At 36.3% G+C, this 14,111-nt stretch overlaps 1 protein-coding gene across 1 annotated transcript in view; it reads right to left on the reverse strand.

Annotated features, from left to right (window-relative positions):
- Positions 1 to 14,111, reverse strand: part of GRM8 (glutamate metabotropic receptor 8) — a 344,093-nt gene that overhangs the window by 180,615 nt on the left and 149,367 nt on the right. Inside the window, exon 5 of the mRNA XM_074169153.1 lies at positions 13,613 to 13,750. Within this exon, the coding sequence (XP_074025254.1) occupies positions 13,613 to 13,750 (138 nt within the window). The remainder of the gene's footprint in view (positions 1 to 13,612; positions 13,751 to 14,111) is intronic.

Raw genomic sequence — 14,111 nt, forward strand, 5'->3', positions numbered from 1 at the left:
AGACCAGGTGCAGAATTAACACTATATATTAAAGAACAGATGGGCAACAAGTTAAATTTTAGCCTTATCAACAAGTGTCACAGAATTGAACTTGTGTGATCAGAAAGAGTAAAAGGACAATGTTTTAGGCCACTCAGCCACAACAGGAGCAAAGGAAATGAAATGCTACAGGAGGTTATAGAAAGTGAAGAAGCAGAAAACATGATCATTTGAAATTTCAGATAGTCACATTTCATGCGAATAAATATCATAATGAAGCATCAGCTAGAGATACTGTAAATGATCAATGCGAACAACAAGCCAAGAACCCAAAAAAGAGAAAGGATGTTGGGTTTTATCTGGAAGAATGCACCGGACCCAATTTCAGATAGAACTATGAATGAGCACATTCGTAATCATGAGCGAAATATGCTCAGATACACCTTTCTAAAAAAAGAAGGAATAAATAAATAAACCAAGAAAAAAATAATAATGGAATCTTGATTTTTTTTAATTTTTTTTTTATGTAACACCATAAAAAGGCAAGGGAGTTGATAAAAGTACCAACCAAATTCTAAAAGCATACTTTCTTTTTTTCAATGTCACATATATAACTGAAAGTAAACATATAGCCCTTATCTTAAAGTCTCTAAAAGCAAAAGACAACATGATTCAGTATCACAGTAAAGGAGACTGCAAGAAATTTTAATTCTTTTTTTTTTTTTTTTTTTTTCAGAAGAGTGATTCATGCTAAAATGAGAAAAACAAAAAGGATAAACTGTGGAAAAGAGAACCACATAAACGCAGACCAAGGAAGACTTCAGAGTAATACACACTGCAGTTCCCTCCCACGTACAATTTTCCTTTCATTGATACTAGAGAATTTTAGAATTTAGTATTGTTGAGGACAAATTCTTGGTTGGTTACCCTTTTCATAGGATGTTCAAACTTCTTGTCTCTATTTCAAGGTTCTGTGCAAACTGTCTGTAAAGCTCTGCTTATTTTCATCTTACTTTTAAAATCTAAACCTCTTGTCTTCTGAAGTGAAAAGAATGTAGCTTCCCTTCTGATCATTCCTTTAAAGCTTTTCTTATCCTACTCAGCCTTTGATTACTGACCTCTATGTGATTTCCACACAAAAATCAAGTTATTACTCTCATTTCGGGGGGCCATATCCTCTCAAATCTCATACCTCTTCATGTCAATAAAGCAACACTCATGTACAGCGTTGAAGATTTGGCCATTATACATCCTTTGTACTTTGTGCAACTAAGTTACAGTATCTTTGGTCTCGTGTTCTTTTATTGTCATCATAAATTACTTGAAAGACAATTTCACAGAGGAATTAGTGAAAACAGTTCAGATGAAATGGAAAGCGACCTTAATACTAATCCAAAATTCAACCCAAATCTTATGCAGACCTGAAAGTCTTGTACTGCCCTTTGCTATGGTATGGGTCAATCAGAGTCAGTGTAAAGGAACAGTGTTTAACAGTGAGTGCCAGGAAAGTGTTATCGTGAAGGGTGATATCCGGGCCGCAGGTAGATCTGCTGAAAAAGTGCAGAACCTACACTATAATATGTAGATTAATTTGCTGTTTTTTCTGCAGGCTGTCTAGTACCAATCTTTATATTCCACACTACCCCACTGCACACAGAAATTGCAAATGTAAAAGACCTTTACATACTCACTTCCAGTTCTGTTAGCTGCCATGAAGACTTGTACAATCTAATAAGTGAATTGATTTTTCTTCTTTTAATACTTTTTTCTTCTCTCCATTTTAAAACACTGCCGCAACTACAGATTTCACCTAAAATCCAGTGGAAAGGTATCAAAAGTTCATGAGCAAGTTTCTTCCTATTTAATTTCAACCTAATTTTGCAGAAAAGTTAAAATGAGATATATATAGTCCAATTAAGAAATTAAAAGCAATAAATTCCAGGAATTAAATGCCTGAATGTGTGTGTTTTGTCTATCGGTAAATAATGAGCAATTTATAGAGAAAATTTAGCCTCATTCTCACTTTCCAAATTGTGTGAAAGCCATTTGTAATCTTATGGTTATTATTTACTTGGAATGACTGATTACAAAACCAATGGTTAATTTGTGGTCTGTACATTGTTCTTTCTGGATTGCTTTTATCTAGATTTTGAGGAACATTACATACTCTTAAGCAGGATGCAGAACACATGACACCTCTTTTGTGTCATAGTCATACTATTCAATTTTGCAAATTGCTTTTCTCTACTGTAGTTTTTTGGCATATGCTAACATTTCTGCCCAAAAAGTTAAAAAGAAAAATCTATTATTCAGTAATCTATACACATGGACTGTTTGTTATATTTTCAGATTTTATATCTAATGTACCTTGCAAGAAGGTTCAGTGAATTGCACAGCTTGTTCTATTGCTCTCCAAGACAACACTTACAATTTTCCTAAAACTGTCACTTTGAGAGTCTCAAGCTCTTTTTCAAAATTTAAAAGGAATAAAATGAATCTGTTTCTTGTTTGCTGTAGTTTCAAAAGTCACGGGAAGAGACAATTTAAAATTTTACCTTGAAGTGCTTTAGGTGCTGGAAATGATTTGTTCATTTCAAGATGAGAGAATAATAGTTGATCTAGCCGAGAGACTCTGAAGAACTGCTCTTTCAAGGGTATGGCTCAGGAAAAAGTCTACCAATAGTCAGAAATGAACACTGAAAGTGAAAAAGGACTTTTATTTTCTAAGCTAAGTGATGCTTATGTGGTACTTAAATTCCACTGGACTCCTCCAAGTTTATGGGGTTTTGACACGTGCAAATGCCAACTTGTTTTTCTTCTTCTTTATTGCTTGAAAGAATAGAAAAGGAAAACACTGTTTAAAAAAAAAATAATCTGAAAAATGCAATTTCTGGGCCAAAGAGTTTATACTTTAGCACATAGAAAAGTAGGGAAAAGATGGAAAGCAAGGGAAACCTGAACAGCACTGTAGACCATGACCTCAGCACAACACCTGCCCCATGACTGCAGAGCTTTTGAAGACATTTGGGTCTTATTATTTTCTGGGGTCAAGCGGAATGTATATAGTGCATAGACCCTCCCTTTCAATATCTTGAATTTTAACTAAAACAGTAGTAAACCAACTAAGACCATTCTTGGCTGCCAAAATTTCAGCAAATGCTGAAGATACAGTAGAAAAACCCCACAGCATTAATCACACATTGTTGCCTGATGCAGTTGAAGATACCACTGATGGAAGCACACCTTATCCCACAGTATCATTTTAATAAATTGAAAGTAACTTGTTTTTCACAGGCTATGGAACATGTGACATCACAACACCAGCTGCTTTTGTCTCAGTGACAGATCATGTACATTATGTAGATTCATCAAAGATTTTAAAGCCTTAATTTGTCTGTCTTGTGGGATTATCTCATCACAGAATAAAAGGATCTTGGCCAGAATAATTAAATACTTCATTTTTAAACAAAGTCTAAAAATAAACCTGAAATATAAACCTTTGTCAACAAGTCTCTTTAAAATATTTTGTGTAATTCAACAGGGTATTGCATCCTGAAAAACTATGGTACTATCAATAGGCAAATAGTCACATATTCAGATCTGAGGAATAGTTGCCGATAATCCATGTACAGAGAACTGCCATGTATTACTTTCCCTTTTGTTTCTATCTGTGCAAGCACCTGTAATGATGCTAAATTACCTCTGAACACTTAAGTAATATGCTCATAATTAATATAAGCAAATATTAGAGTTATCACCAGGATCTTACATGAATTATGAAGGCAGATTGCTTTGTTGAGAAAGTGGTGATCCGTGCAACCATGGAAAGGCATTCATTTCACTCGATATGAGCAATCTAAAAGTGGGGCAAAGTAGTCATCTAGGTCTATTTGCAGTCCGTAAAGAGAGATGGGCATCCTCACAGGGTAAGTCATACCAGTCTAAGCAGCTTATTAAGACATGTGGAGGTGGCCTGCCAGAAGTTAAAGAATTAACAAAATCCTGTCTTGTGAGCTCCGTCCAAGGACAATCCTGCAAACCCTGAACATGCACTAGTCCAGAGCTAGAATTTGGGTCAAAATCATAATGCCCATCCATGCAGTTAAACCTGTGTAAGTTCAGTGTAACAAATATACCTCTCCTCCCCTGTACACTGATTGTAACACAAACTGGGGACACTTATGTTTCTAACTGACCTTTCTCATAAGAACCCTCCATATAAAAACACCTATCTCAAATATTGGATACAAATAATATTTTGGAAGTATTGAACTATAATTGGTACATTTAATGGATATGCGTATCCATTAAAATACAAATTCTGACCTCCTTTTCTACACTGATTTATACTATAGCCCATTATGTACGCCCCATTGATTTTGCTGGGTCTATTTCTGCAATAAAATTCTACTCGGTAGATTAGAAAGCATCTGCATCTGTTTACAGATGACCAATCTGAACTCCCTTCCACAAAAGGTGAGCAATTACTTATAAATGAGGAGTATTTCACAGGTGAATAATTATTCAATGTATTGAAAATGTTCATGATCTAAAAGCAGTCCACACTAAGTATTATCATTCCTGCTTCATGATATTATGAAACCACTTAGTTTACCTGTACTAGTTATACCATAAAATTAATATAACTATTGAAAATATAGATTTACTTGGGGTGTTGGTGGTATCTAACATCAGAATAACTTTAAACTTTTTTAATATCAAACATAATCAGTAGAAAGATCACAACAGAAAGATTAAATAATTTCCTCCATTTTACCCTTGTGCTCATATCTGTTTTAACTTGTTGGTATCCTGTAAATCAATATTAACTAATAAAAAAAAGGCTGTTTTGTGGGAACTTGTACATCAACACTTTATGATGTAAGTCACTCTGCATTCCAGTATATGTACTAGATGACATTTTTCTGCAGTTACAAAACAGGACAAACAAGCTACTTTTTATTGACCTACTGAGAAACTATGCACTGGTAAATTTAAATATATATCTTGAATCATCAGATACTCCAAGAATATTAAAAATAGCTTATAAATATTGAGCTGTGTATTAAATAGACATTTCCCCCCTCAGAACAGGTAACCAATGGAATAACGCAGTTAGTTTGGAGTTAGCAGTCTTCTGCGAATAAAGGTCAAGAGCAGCCAAATCCTGCTCGTTCGCAGGATCTGAGCACAGAGAAGCTCTACATTCCTCTTATTTACTCAGAGGGATCTATCTCCCGAGCAGTCAATTTCCCTCATCATACATACTCTGAAAACACTAGATGCGGGGGTCCACTTTCTTCAGCTCTGCCCGCTCGGTCCCTTGAGTGCAGTTACACTTGTTTTATTTGGATAAGGAATGTGTTTTTGAAACAAATTTCCTGAGTTCCCCCACTTTCACATGGTGGAGCAGTCTTGCTGTGCACAATCCCAGTGCCTTTCAGAGGAAACCAAACCGTGGGATTAGTACTGGGAATACAGCTATGGCCCTCCATCTTAAAGGACCATACTAACCTGAAGTAAAATCTCTTGAGACAACTACAGTGAGGACCTCAAACGCTCATTGTTGACTGCTTTGCTCTGCAGAGGTGCACTGTTTGATAACACAGACATGGTGGTCAGGGCACCTGGGCTGTCTGGGGAAGAAGGTACCTCACACAGGCAACTCTTTCTCTGCCCAACTGGTATCCCCCGCCATGTAATAGACCAGGAAAAAAAAAATGTATCATGGACCACTACTTGTGAATATGGAAGAACATTTTCAACCAAATTAATATGCCTGGTGCTGAGCTGGGTAACAGAGTTTCACCTCCAAAACCCTCAACCAGATTAGTTTGCAGAACAGCGCTAGAGTGGTTGGAGTTGGTCAACAGATTTGAAGGATGAGTCACAGATCTATTACGTTACAATGAGCAGATCAATCTGTCTGACCGCACCCAAGGACATTGAAAACTATGCAGCTAATGGTCCTTTTTGAAGACTTAAACTATTTTTTTATTGTACTACTTGTAGTCTAATGAAGCATCTAGTCAGGTTGCAGGTATGCACACCAAATGTGCATACTTATAAAATGTTTAAGCCCTGTAACCTGAAGTCCTTGAATAATGGCATGGATGATGTATATACAAAATTAAAACAGTTTTTCCAGTCCTCTCACAAGGCAGGATTACAAGAACTTACTTAGAAGGAAAAATAAATAAATAAATAAATAAAAAATCTTTTCTACCTGAAGAAGGATATCTGGGACTTGGCCTTATACAGAACCTGTTTTCCTGTTCACAGCAAGGGTCTGTTTGTGGCATATGAGGAGAGAAAACTGAGGAAGAATGGCATGCAACACGTCAACTATCAGCTTTCCCTCTCTACCAGCATCTGTGCAAAGTGGTACAGCCTGGTACTGGAATTCACAGAGTAACTTACTATCGTCTCCCACAAGAAAGGACTGTGTACAGATGACATTCTTACATGTGTGACATCTAAGTTATATCACAGAGTAATATTGGTTACAAGTTTTCTGAGGGTACATTTCAGAAGGTGCAGTTCCAGTGTTCACATAAAATTGTTCTTAAAGCAACAATTTGTTCACTAGGATATGCGGTTCTTGCAGAGGCTCTGAGCTGGAATAAGAATTTTTGGATTCATAAGTTACTAGCAAACATATCCACACGTGTGCACCTACATAGGCGTATTAAAAGTGTTCCAACTTGGCAGCAAGTGCATCAAATCTAAAATGGCAAGATACTCTATTTAAATGATTCTGCAGTGGAATCTGACTCATAACTTTGTAAAACATCATAAATCTAAAATTGATATGTTTCCTGACAGAATACAAGACTTGAATTCCTATTTATAAATAAAATTATAGAGAAACAAAGATCTTTATGGAGTAAATCAACAATTTCTTCTTCACATTAGATAAGAAACTTTTTTAAATGACACATTTCAGGTGAATTTAATCTTTGACAACAGGATGAAGAAATGATATTCCACTGGATATATTTTAAAGACATCTAAAAATGCTAACAACTGGCGAAACAACAAAATGGAAGACAGCAAGTGAAATGAAGAAATCAAATCAGTGAATGGGTAACGTACGTTAGGTCCCCTGATTTGACAGCTCTCAGACATACTGAGTAATATTCATGCACATTAGCAGTAGCTGGAATGAAATACCATTCAACTTGAATTTTCTGAAATTCTGCAGTTTCTGGAATAAGACCCAAAACTGGCTCTTTGCAAGAATGTGTATGTTTTGATTAAATATACCTTAAGCTATGGTCTTCTATTGCTTATCAGTCCATCAGACACCGACAGCAGAGAGACAGCAAGGTTCATTCCTGCCAGTTCTCCACCATCACAAGAGAATTTCGTCTAAACATTCTGACCTGATGTATAGCACAAGAAAGACTGTATTTCAATCTTGTTAATTTTGGCAGAATGTCACTCACCATTCTCAGACACCAGCTTTTTCTTTGGAATTGACTACCCAGGCTTCTGAAACTGGGAACCAGACAAAATCTGCAAAAATGGTGAATTTATGACCTATGGTATACCATAATAAAGAAATTAAACTTCATTTGGGTTTTGACCTCTTGTTTATTAGGAAGAGGTCTTGGTGCCACCTGGGACATGATCTATTGCCCTAAAAACAAAAATAAGTATTCTCTGGCTCCATGTATCATTTAATGACACGTGATGTAGTATGATTTAATGCTACATTAGAGGCAGCATAGGACTACTGCAGTGCAGCTACCTGTAACACACAATTTTTGTAGTTCTAAGGTAATGTCCAAAGCAGAGTGAAAAACAGCTTAGACTATGAAAATTACTCCTCAAAGCCTTTTGTGTCCAATTGATGTGATGGGTAGCAAAGATTCAACAGTCAACTTGACTCCTGCTTATCATGCTGCAAATTTAACTACTGTGATTTTTACAGAGAATTACTGTACTTACACAAAATGGCAATAGACATAAATATAAAGTAAAAAATCCTTCTGCAATGTGTTTATAATCTGCTTTTCAAAAGGGAATCAAGAAAATGGCAAACAAAAAAATAAGAGAAAAAATAAGAATTGCCCTTTCTACCTCATGCATAGACATACTGGTCACAACACACAAGTCACACAATGAGGGGGAACATGCAGCTCTTTCTGTGTGCTCGAAAACAGTCCCTCCTGAGCCTTAGTGCCTTTTGGGAATTGTGGTGCAACTCACCACGTGTCTCAACTGCACCTATTCTGACTTTTTTTAACTTTATGTAGGTCTCATCAAGAAAAAAAAAACTACTTTAGGAGTGATTTTATTGTAATGGAGCCATTACTCAAACTAAATGGCAATGCACACTACCTCTGCAAGATTCACATTCTGCTACTGAACTTTTCAATTTGTTCTATAAATTTTTCAGAATGTGGATGCATACACACATGAGTAAATCTATTTCTTTCTGTTAATATTTTTAGGTGCAATTGTATTTTTGAAGAGATTAGTTAAGAGAAAACAATTAATGCATCTGTAAAGTTCCTAGGTATGCATGATGTCTACTATACTGCACTGTGATTTTTTTTTTTCAGTGAAACAAATAGTTCAGTTTGATAGAGCAAATTAAAATTGGACTAATTTACACAGATCTCTATATGCTTTTGGAAACTCTTCCATCTTTATTTTTAGCAGTGCAGTCAGTCATTATAGGCAGTTACAGACTGATTAGGTTTGCAAAGTAGTTAAAATGCTAACCATACAAAACAGGGGGAGAGACTACTTCTGTAGGGATGTGCACGAAGGACCTTTTTTAATTATCATTTTTGTTGAGGTTTTATTAAAAGACCACACTTTGCTATTCAAAGACTGCAAATGCTATGATAAATGCATGCCTTGAAGGGGTGCTATGGGGAAAATCCAGAACAAATCTCAATGGAATTATATCTACTTATGTCAGATTTGAATTTGAAGCTGCCATTGTACACAGTAAAACACCATACAGTGAGCAACTTCATGTTAGATTTCTATCTGCTTATGCATGCGAATACAAACATCTACATGTGTATGCACATATATACAAAAAGAGAACTTCCTCAGAATTTTTTGTTAGAATGAAATCAAATATTAACATTCTGCAAGGCTAATGGAAGCAAATCTGAGTGTATTTCATTTATTTCTTACCCTTCTCACTTAACTCTTCATCATTAATGCTGCTTTCTTTTTCTATCACTGTGGTTTGGTCTTCTGAGTGATGGTGCATATTGTCAGCCCCACGATTCAATGCAAGAGTACTCTGGGATATCTTCGTTTCATTTTCAAATCTTTGTACTCATACTTTTGTACATTTCTTAAGAAACAGAAGGTCTAGAAACCTACCTTAAGGCGGGACTAACAACTAATAGCTCAACAACCAAGATCTGGAGTTAACACAACACCAGCAATATATCTGGTCAGTCTGCAATGTTTCTAAGTATTGCTAAATCTTCAGCTACCAAAAACTTGGCCCACAAATTGAGTCAAGTGGGAAGCTGAGGGCATGGGAAAATTCCCCAGGATGTCAAATTTAAAGTAGAGCAAGAGGTGTACTGTCTCTGCCATCTCCCAAAACCATGTGCAAGCTCTTCTTCTTGAAGAAGGCAGGTAAGCAAAGGATGAGTGATGTCTCTGTCTACAGTTTTCTGCTGGGACACAGGGATGAGTGAAAAGTTTCTCATCCCCACAAAGAGATTCCAGTGCTAAAGACTGTTGAAGATCTCTCAAAGATTCATGTCTCACTAAAGGTCTTTTTTACTGAATACAGAAAACCAGCACCTCGAATAAATATGTCAAGTGAGGCTTCTTGTAACCTCTACAGACAGTTCAACCCTTGTAGTGCTTCATTCTTTTCTGTTTTGTTGTAGTAAGACAAACGAGTTCTCTGCAAACGCCTTTCCCCTTCCCGATTGAAAAAGTTTAAAGGTAGTCATTGAATAATTGTTTCATGTTTTCTAAGTTAACAGCCCAGTTTAGTATTTACTTTTTTTCAGTTCCAGAAATGTTGGGAAAAAAACCCCAACACTCTAATATTTTTCAATGAACTATTCTAGTCTTGATGATTTGATCAATGTACATTTACATTCAGAAACACATAGAGTTAGTTGCAAATCAATAGTGGCAAAGCAATTTATTTTTCAAAGTTTAGGTGAATCATTGCTTTCTGTAAATTGGCAAAAAATCAGAAAGCGAACGATCAGGCAAACTCACAAGAAAGTTATTATTTTATGTATCTATCTCCAAAGTGCAATTTTTTTTAGGAATAAGAAGCAACAGCAACCACAAATAAACAGTAGTTTTAAACAGCTTTAAAACAGCATTTTTCTTTAAATAAACTGTTTAAGCTATTACCACACTAGACTATAATAATCAGTAATGTATAAGAACAGGAGATATGTATAAGGAGGGAAGAAGGCTTATGCCTTTTTGTAATTCTTAACCTTGAAAGAGAGGAAATCCCTTTCAGGGCTTTCAGTGCTAAAAAGACTTGATTTTACATGGAAAAGAGAGAAATATTTTATGCTATGAAGCGTTTTTTAGTACCTTCATAGGAAAAAAGAAATGCTTGAAATTGGATTAGGTTGTTAGAATCCTGACTGCAGGTAGTAACAATTTAAAGTTATGAACAGATAACTTGACTAAACAGAGAACAGGGATATCAGTTTTGTTGTTATTGGGAATTACAAATATCGTATGAGGAAAAGATTCGAGTACCTCCCAGCTAAGATAAACAGGAATACCTAATAAAACACATCTCAAGCCTGAGAAAACTTCGTACCTACCAATTTGCCTTTTAATATCTTTGGAGAGGGAGATTTTCAGATTATGGCTGTACCTTGAGGTTTCAGATTTCTTTCAGTGTATTGACATGACATACAAATTGGGCTGGTGGGCAAAAGATAAACAAGATCTTACTATCTGCAGAGCCCAGATAAAATATGGGAAAATTAGGATAAATGGTGGTTTTAAGTTCAGTCTTCAAGTCCTGAACTAGAGATGGGAATACATTCCTTTTAAGAATTGGGCTGAAATTTAGGACTGAGAAACTACACAGGCTTCAGAGAAGACTGGCAACTGGGATAGAGCGAGGATCAAAGTCTTCAATACTAAGTTACAAACAATTAAATATAACAGCTCTTATATTCTTATTGAAAGTAGAAGGTTCATTCTTTCATTTGCCACCATTGCTTCCGAGCAGACTTGGCCAGGAAGTAACATCTTTGGCCTTTCAAGGGAAAGATAAAATTCATGGATGGGATATTCTCCTCTTTAATCTTTAGCAGATGTAGAACACCATAGTAGACTGACTCGTCTGCTTTGAGGGCTGTGGTATGAAGAACCAGCCAGGATTTCATTGCTGCCTCTCTTTGTCTCGTTGACAAATGAACTGGTGTGGCTCAAGACGCCATTTGTGATTCTCTAGGTCTAGACTGGGGGGTGGAGGGTGGCACTTCCCCATATTCTAGCTAGCATTTCTTGTTAAATCACAGGAGGTTTATTTTGAACTTCCACCATCTCTTCATTCAATTTACTTAAAAAGAACAGATTTTGGTTATTTTTGTTATCCAACCCTTTAAATATGAGTTAGATAAGCAAATGGATCATGATGAATCACCAAGCTTGTTTCAGGCACAGTGCTGTCCAAGGGTCTTTTCTACTGCAGTAAGCCACCTTTAGGTGGTTTTAGTCAAGGGTCCTATCACTCACAGGTACTCCTACTTGCAGAAGTATTCATAGATTCATGGGGTTTTTTTCCCCTGCAGGTGAAAATGCATGTGCAACCTTCATATGAGACTGCCTACCTCTTAATCCCATCCTTTGATACTATGTTAACTTTCTGGGTGCAGAATATGTTTTCTTTTCTGTTTTCAGGCACAGAGAGCACACCATCATTTTGTTTCATAAAAACATACGGATATCCGTTTCAAATCGCAAATTACTTTGAATCTATCAAGACACGGCCTATGCATTTTATACACTACTTTTCACTTGGTAATTCTATTTGACAGATGTGATGAGGCTGAAACAAGTCATACAACCATCTGTGGTAACATTTAGAGCTTCCCAAACTACAGCACATACACCACTCATTCCACCTGAAGAACTTCAAAAAAGCATCTATTTTCCACTTAAAATAGTAAAAACAAAATAATCCCTTCCCAGACATGGGTAACTAGCCAGCCATGACTTACTGCTGTATGAATCAAGGCCAAGGAGTAAAGAATTAGAGTAATGAGCTACCATTTAGCTCAGTGAGAAACTGAGTATCATCCTTTTCTTTGTGGAGTATGTGCCAAAAGGCAGAAAACAAGGTGCCGTTGTTGAAAGGAGAGAGCGCATGCACGACTTTCATATTTCTGTGTGAGATATATCTGTGCATTGCAAAGCCCAGTGCAGTAAGTCTTTGGATCGATGGCACAGTACACGTACAATAAATCTGCTGGTTCAGGAAGCACAGGACTAACGGTGCACATGGTTGGAGACCTCAAAGTATGTCTGTCTGACAAACCCAGAAGCGTGGTGCTGGTGTGTAGCTTTTGTTTGCAGAAAGTTTGGAAGCACACCCCCGTAAAAAAAGCTGCATGACAGTGTCACCAGGCAGCCAGAAATCTTGGACCAGTGAGTGAACAAATATCTTGTGGAAAATATCTGGTGAAACAAAACACTGCCAGGGAAATCAAGGCACAGGGATGAGTTAAGTATGCAGTGCAGAAAATTGAGTATTCCTGCCGCCGGTAGTCACAGAGATGGTCGTCACTACCGGTACTGCTGGGGGTGGTGGAGGTAATTAAACAAATGACACAGGGAGTCCTGATATTAGGAAAACTTTTCTATACAAAAAGTAACATAAACAGTCTGCCGTAGTCACTGAAGCCTAAAAGGTAGCAATCTTGTGGTAAGCCCTGCAAGAAAAAGCAAAAAGCCAACATCTCGAAGGTGAAACGAAACTCGGAGCTACTTGATGCGACCTGCTATATTAGCTGTCATGACAATTGTGCCTGGGTATATCGCCTGAGCAAGCACGTCTGAGAACACCAGTGCCAGTTACATAGAGTTTTTGCTCAAACTTCATAAAGATTTTCAGCTTTATAGTACGATACAGAATCCTAGAATTTCTTTTCACATGAGGACGAGTAATAAGGACTTATTGATTTGATTTTTATTTCATCCTCAAACACAGTTTGTAAACTAAATAAAGAGTTCATGACCTGACCTATCATCAAGACCTTGACAGTTTAAACAAAAATTTAATTTTCTCTGTATATACTTCAGGGATAACAATATGAGAAATACTGTAATGTGCCTGTTCCCTAAAAAACTCATATTGACAGCTACAGATGGGGTGAGAGAGGAGGTCATTGAAAACATGAATGGAATTGAACTACAGCCACAGACCTTCAACAAAATCTGTACCATCATTGGATTTGTGCAAATTAACTACTAACTTGCTCAAACATTGCCTATGAATTTTTTCTTCAGGTTTGAGAAAAAATGTCACACTTTTACAACAAAATAATTTGTATTGGAGAACTGAAGGGAGCCAGAAGTGATGAAAAGAAAGCAGTCCCATTCTTGCACTCCAATAAACAACTTACAGATAATGTTTTACTTTCACAGTTACCTGTGCATTTCTTGATATTGCTATTTCTTTTTCCATGTGATCCTAACTTGCATCCAAAGTTCTCCTCCCAAAATTCTGCAAACCATACATTTCTTCGATTGTTAGCAAGTGTTCGGCTCCGAAAATATCTATCAAATCCTACATTTAAGAAGAAAAGTGAAAGAAGCATTAAAAAATTATACAGTATAAAACTAGTCTTTTAAAGACAGTAACAGATTTTGTATAAATATCAGAAGAAGAAAAAGCTTGACGTACAAACTACTATAACAATATATTTTATGAGCATAGCAGTATCTAAGGATTAAAAAAATAGTACATTTGTTATTATCCTATATTTGCTGTAGAATATTTTTTTTTATTTAAATATCTACAGCAGTTAAAGAGTCTCTAAAGTTCCAGCAGAATTCTATAGTTAAAAAATGCATTGCAGATAGTTAGGGAAATTTTTAATACACAGTGACCCAACTAAAGAATTGGATACCTACAAGAGATTAGACAA

The sequence above is a fragment of the Numenius arquata genome, chromosome 2 (genome assembly GCF_964106895.1).
Source record: "Numenius arquata chromosome 2, bNumArq3.hap1.1, whole genome shotgun sequence".
NCBI lineage: Eukaryota > Metazoa > Chordata > Aves > Charadriiformes > Scolopacidae > Numenius > Numenius arquata.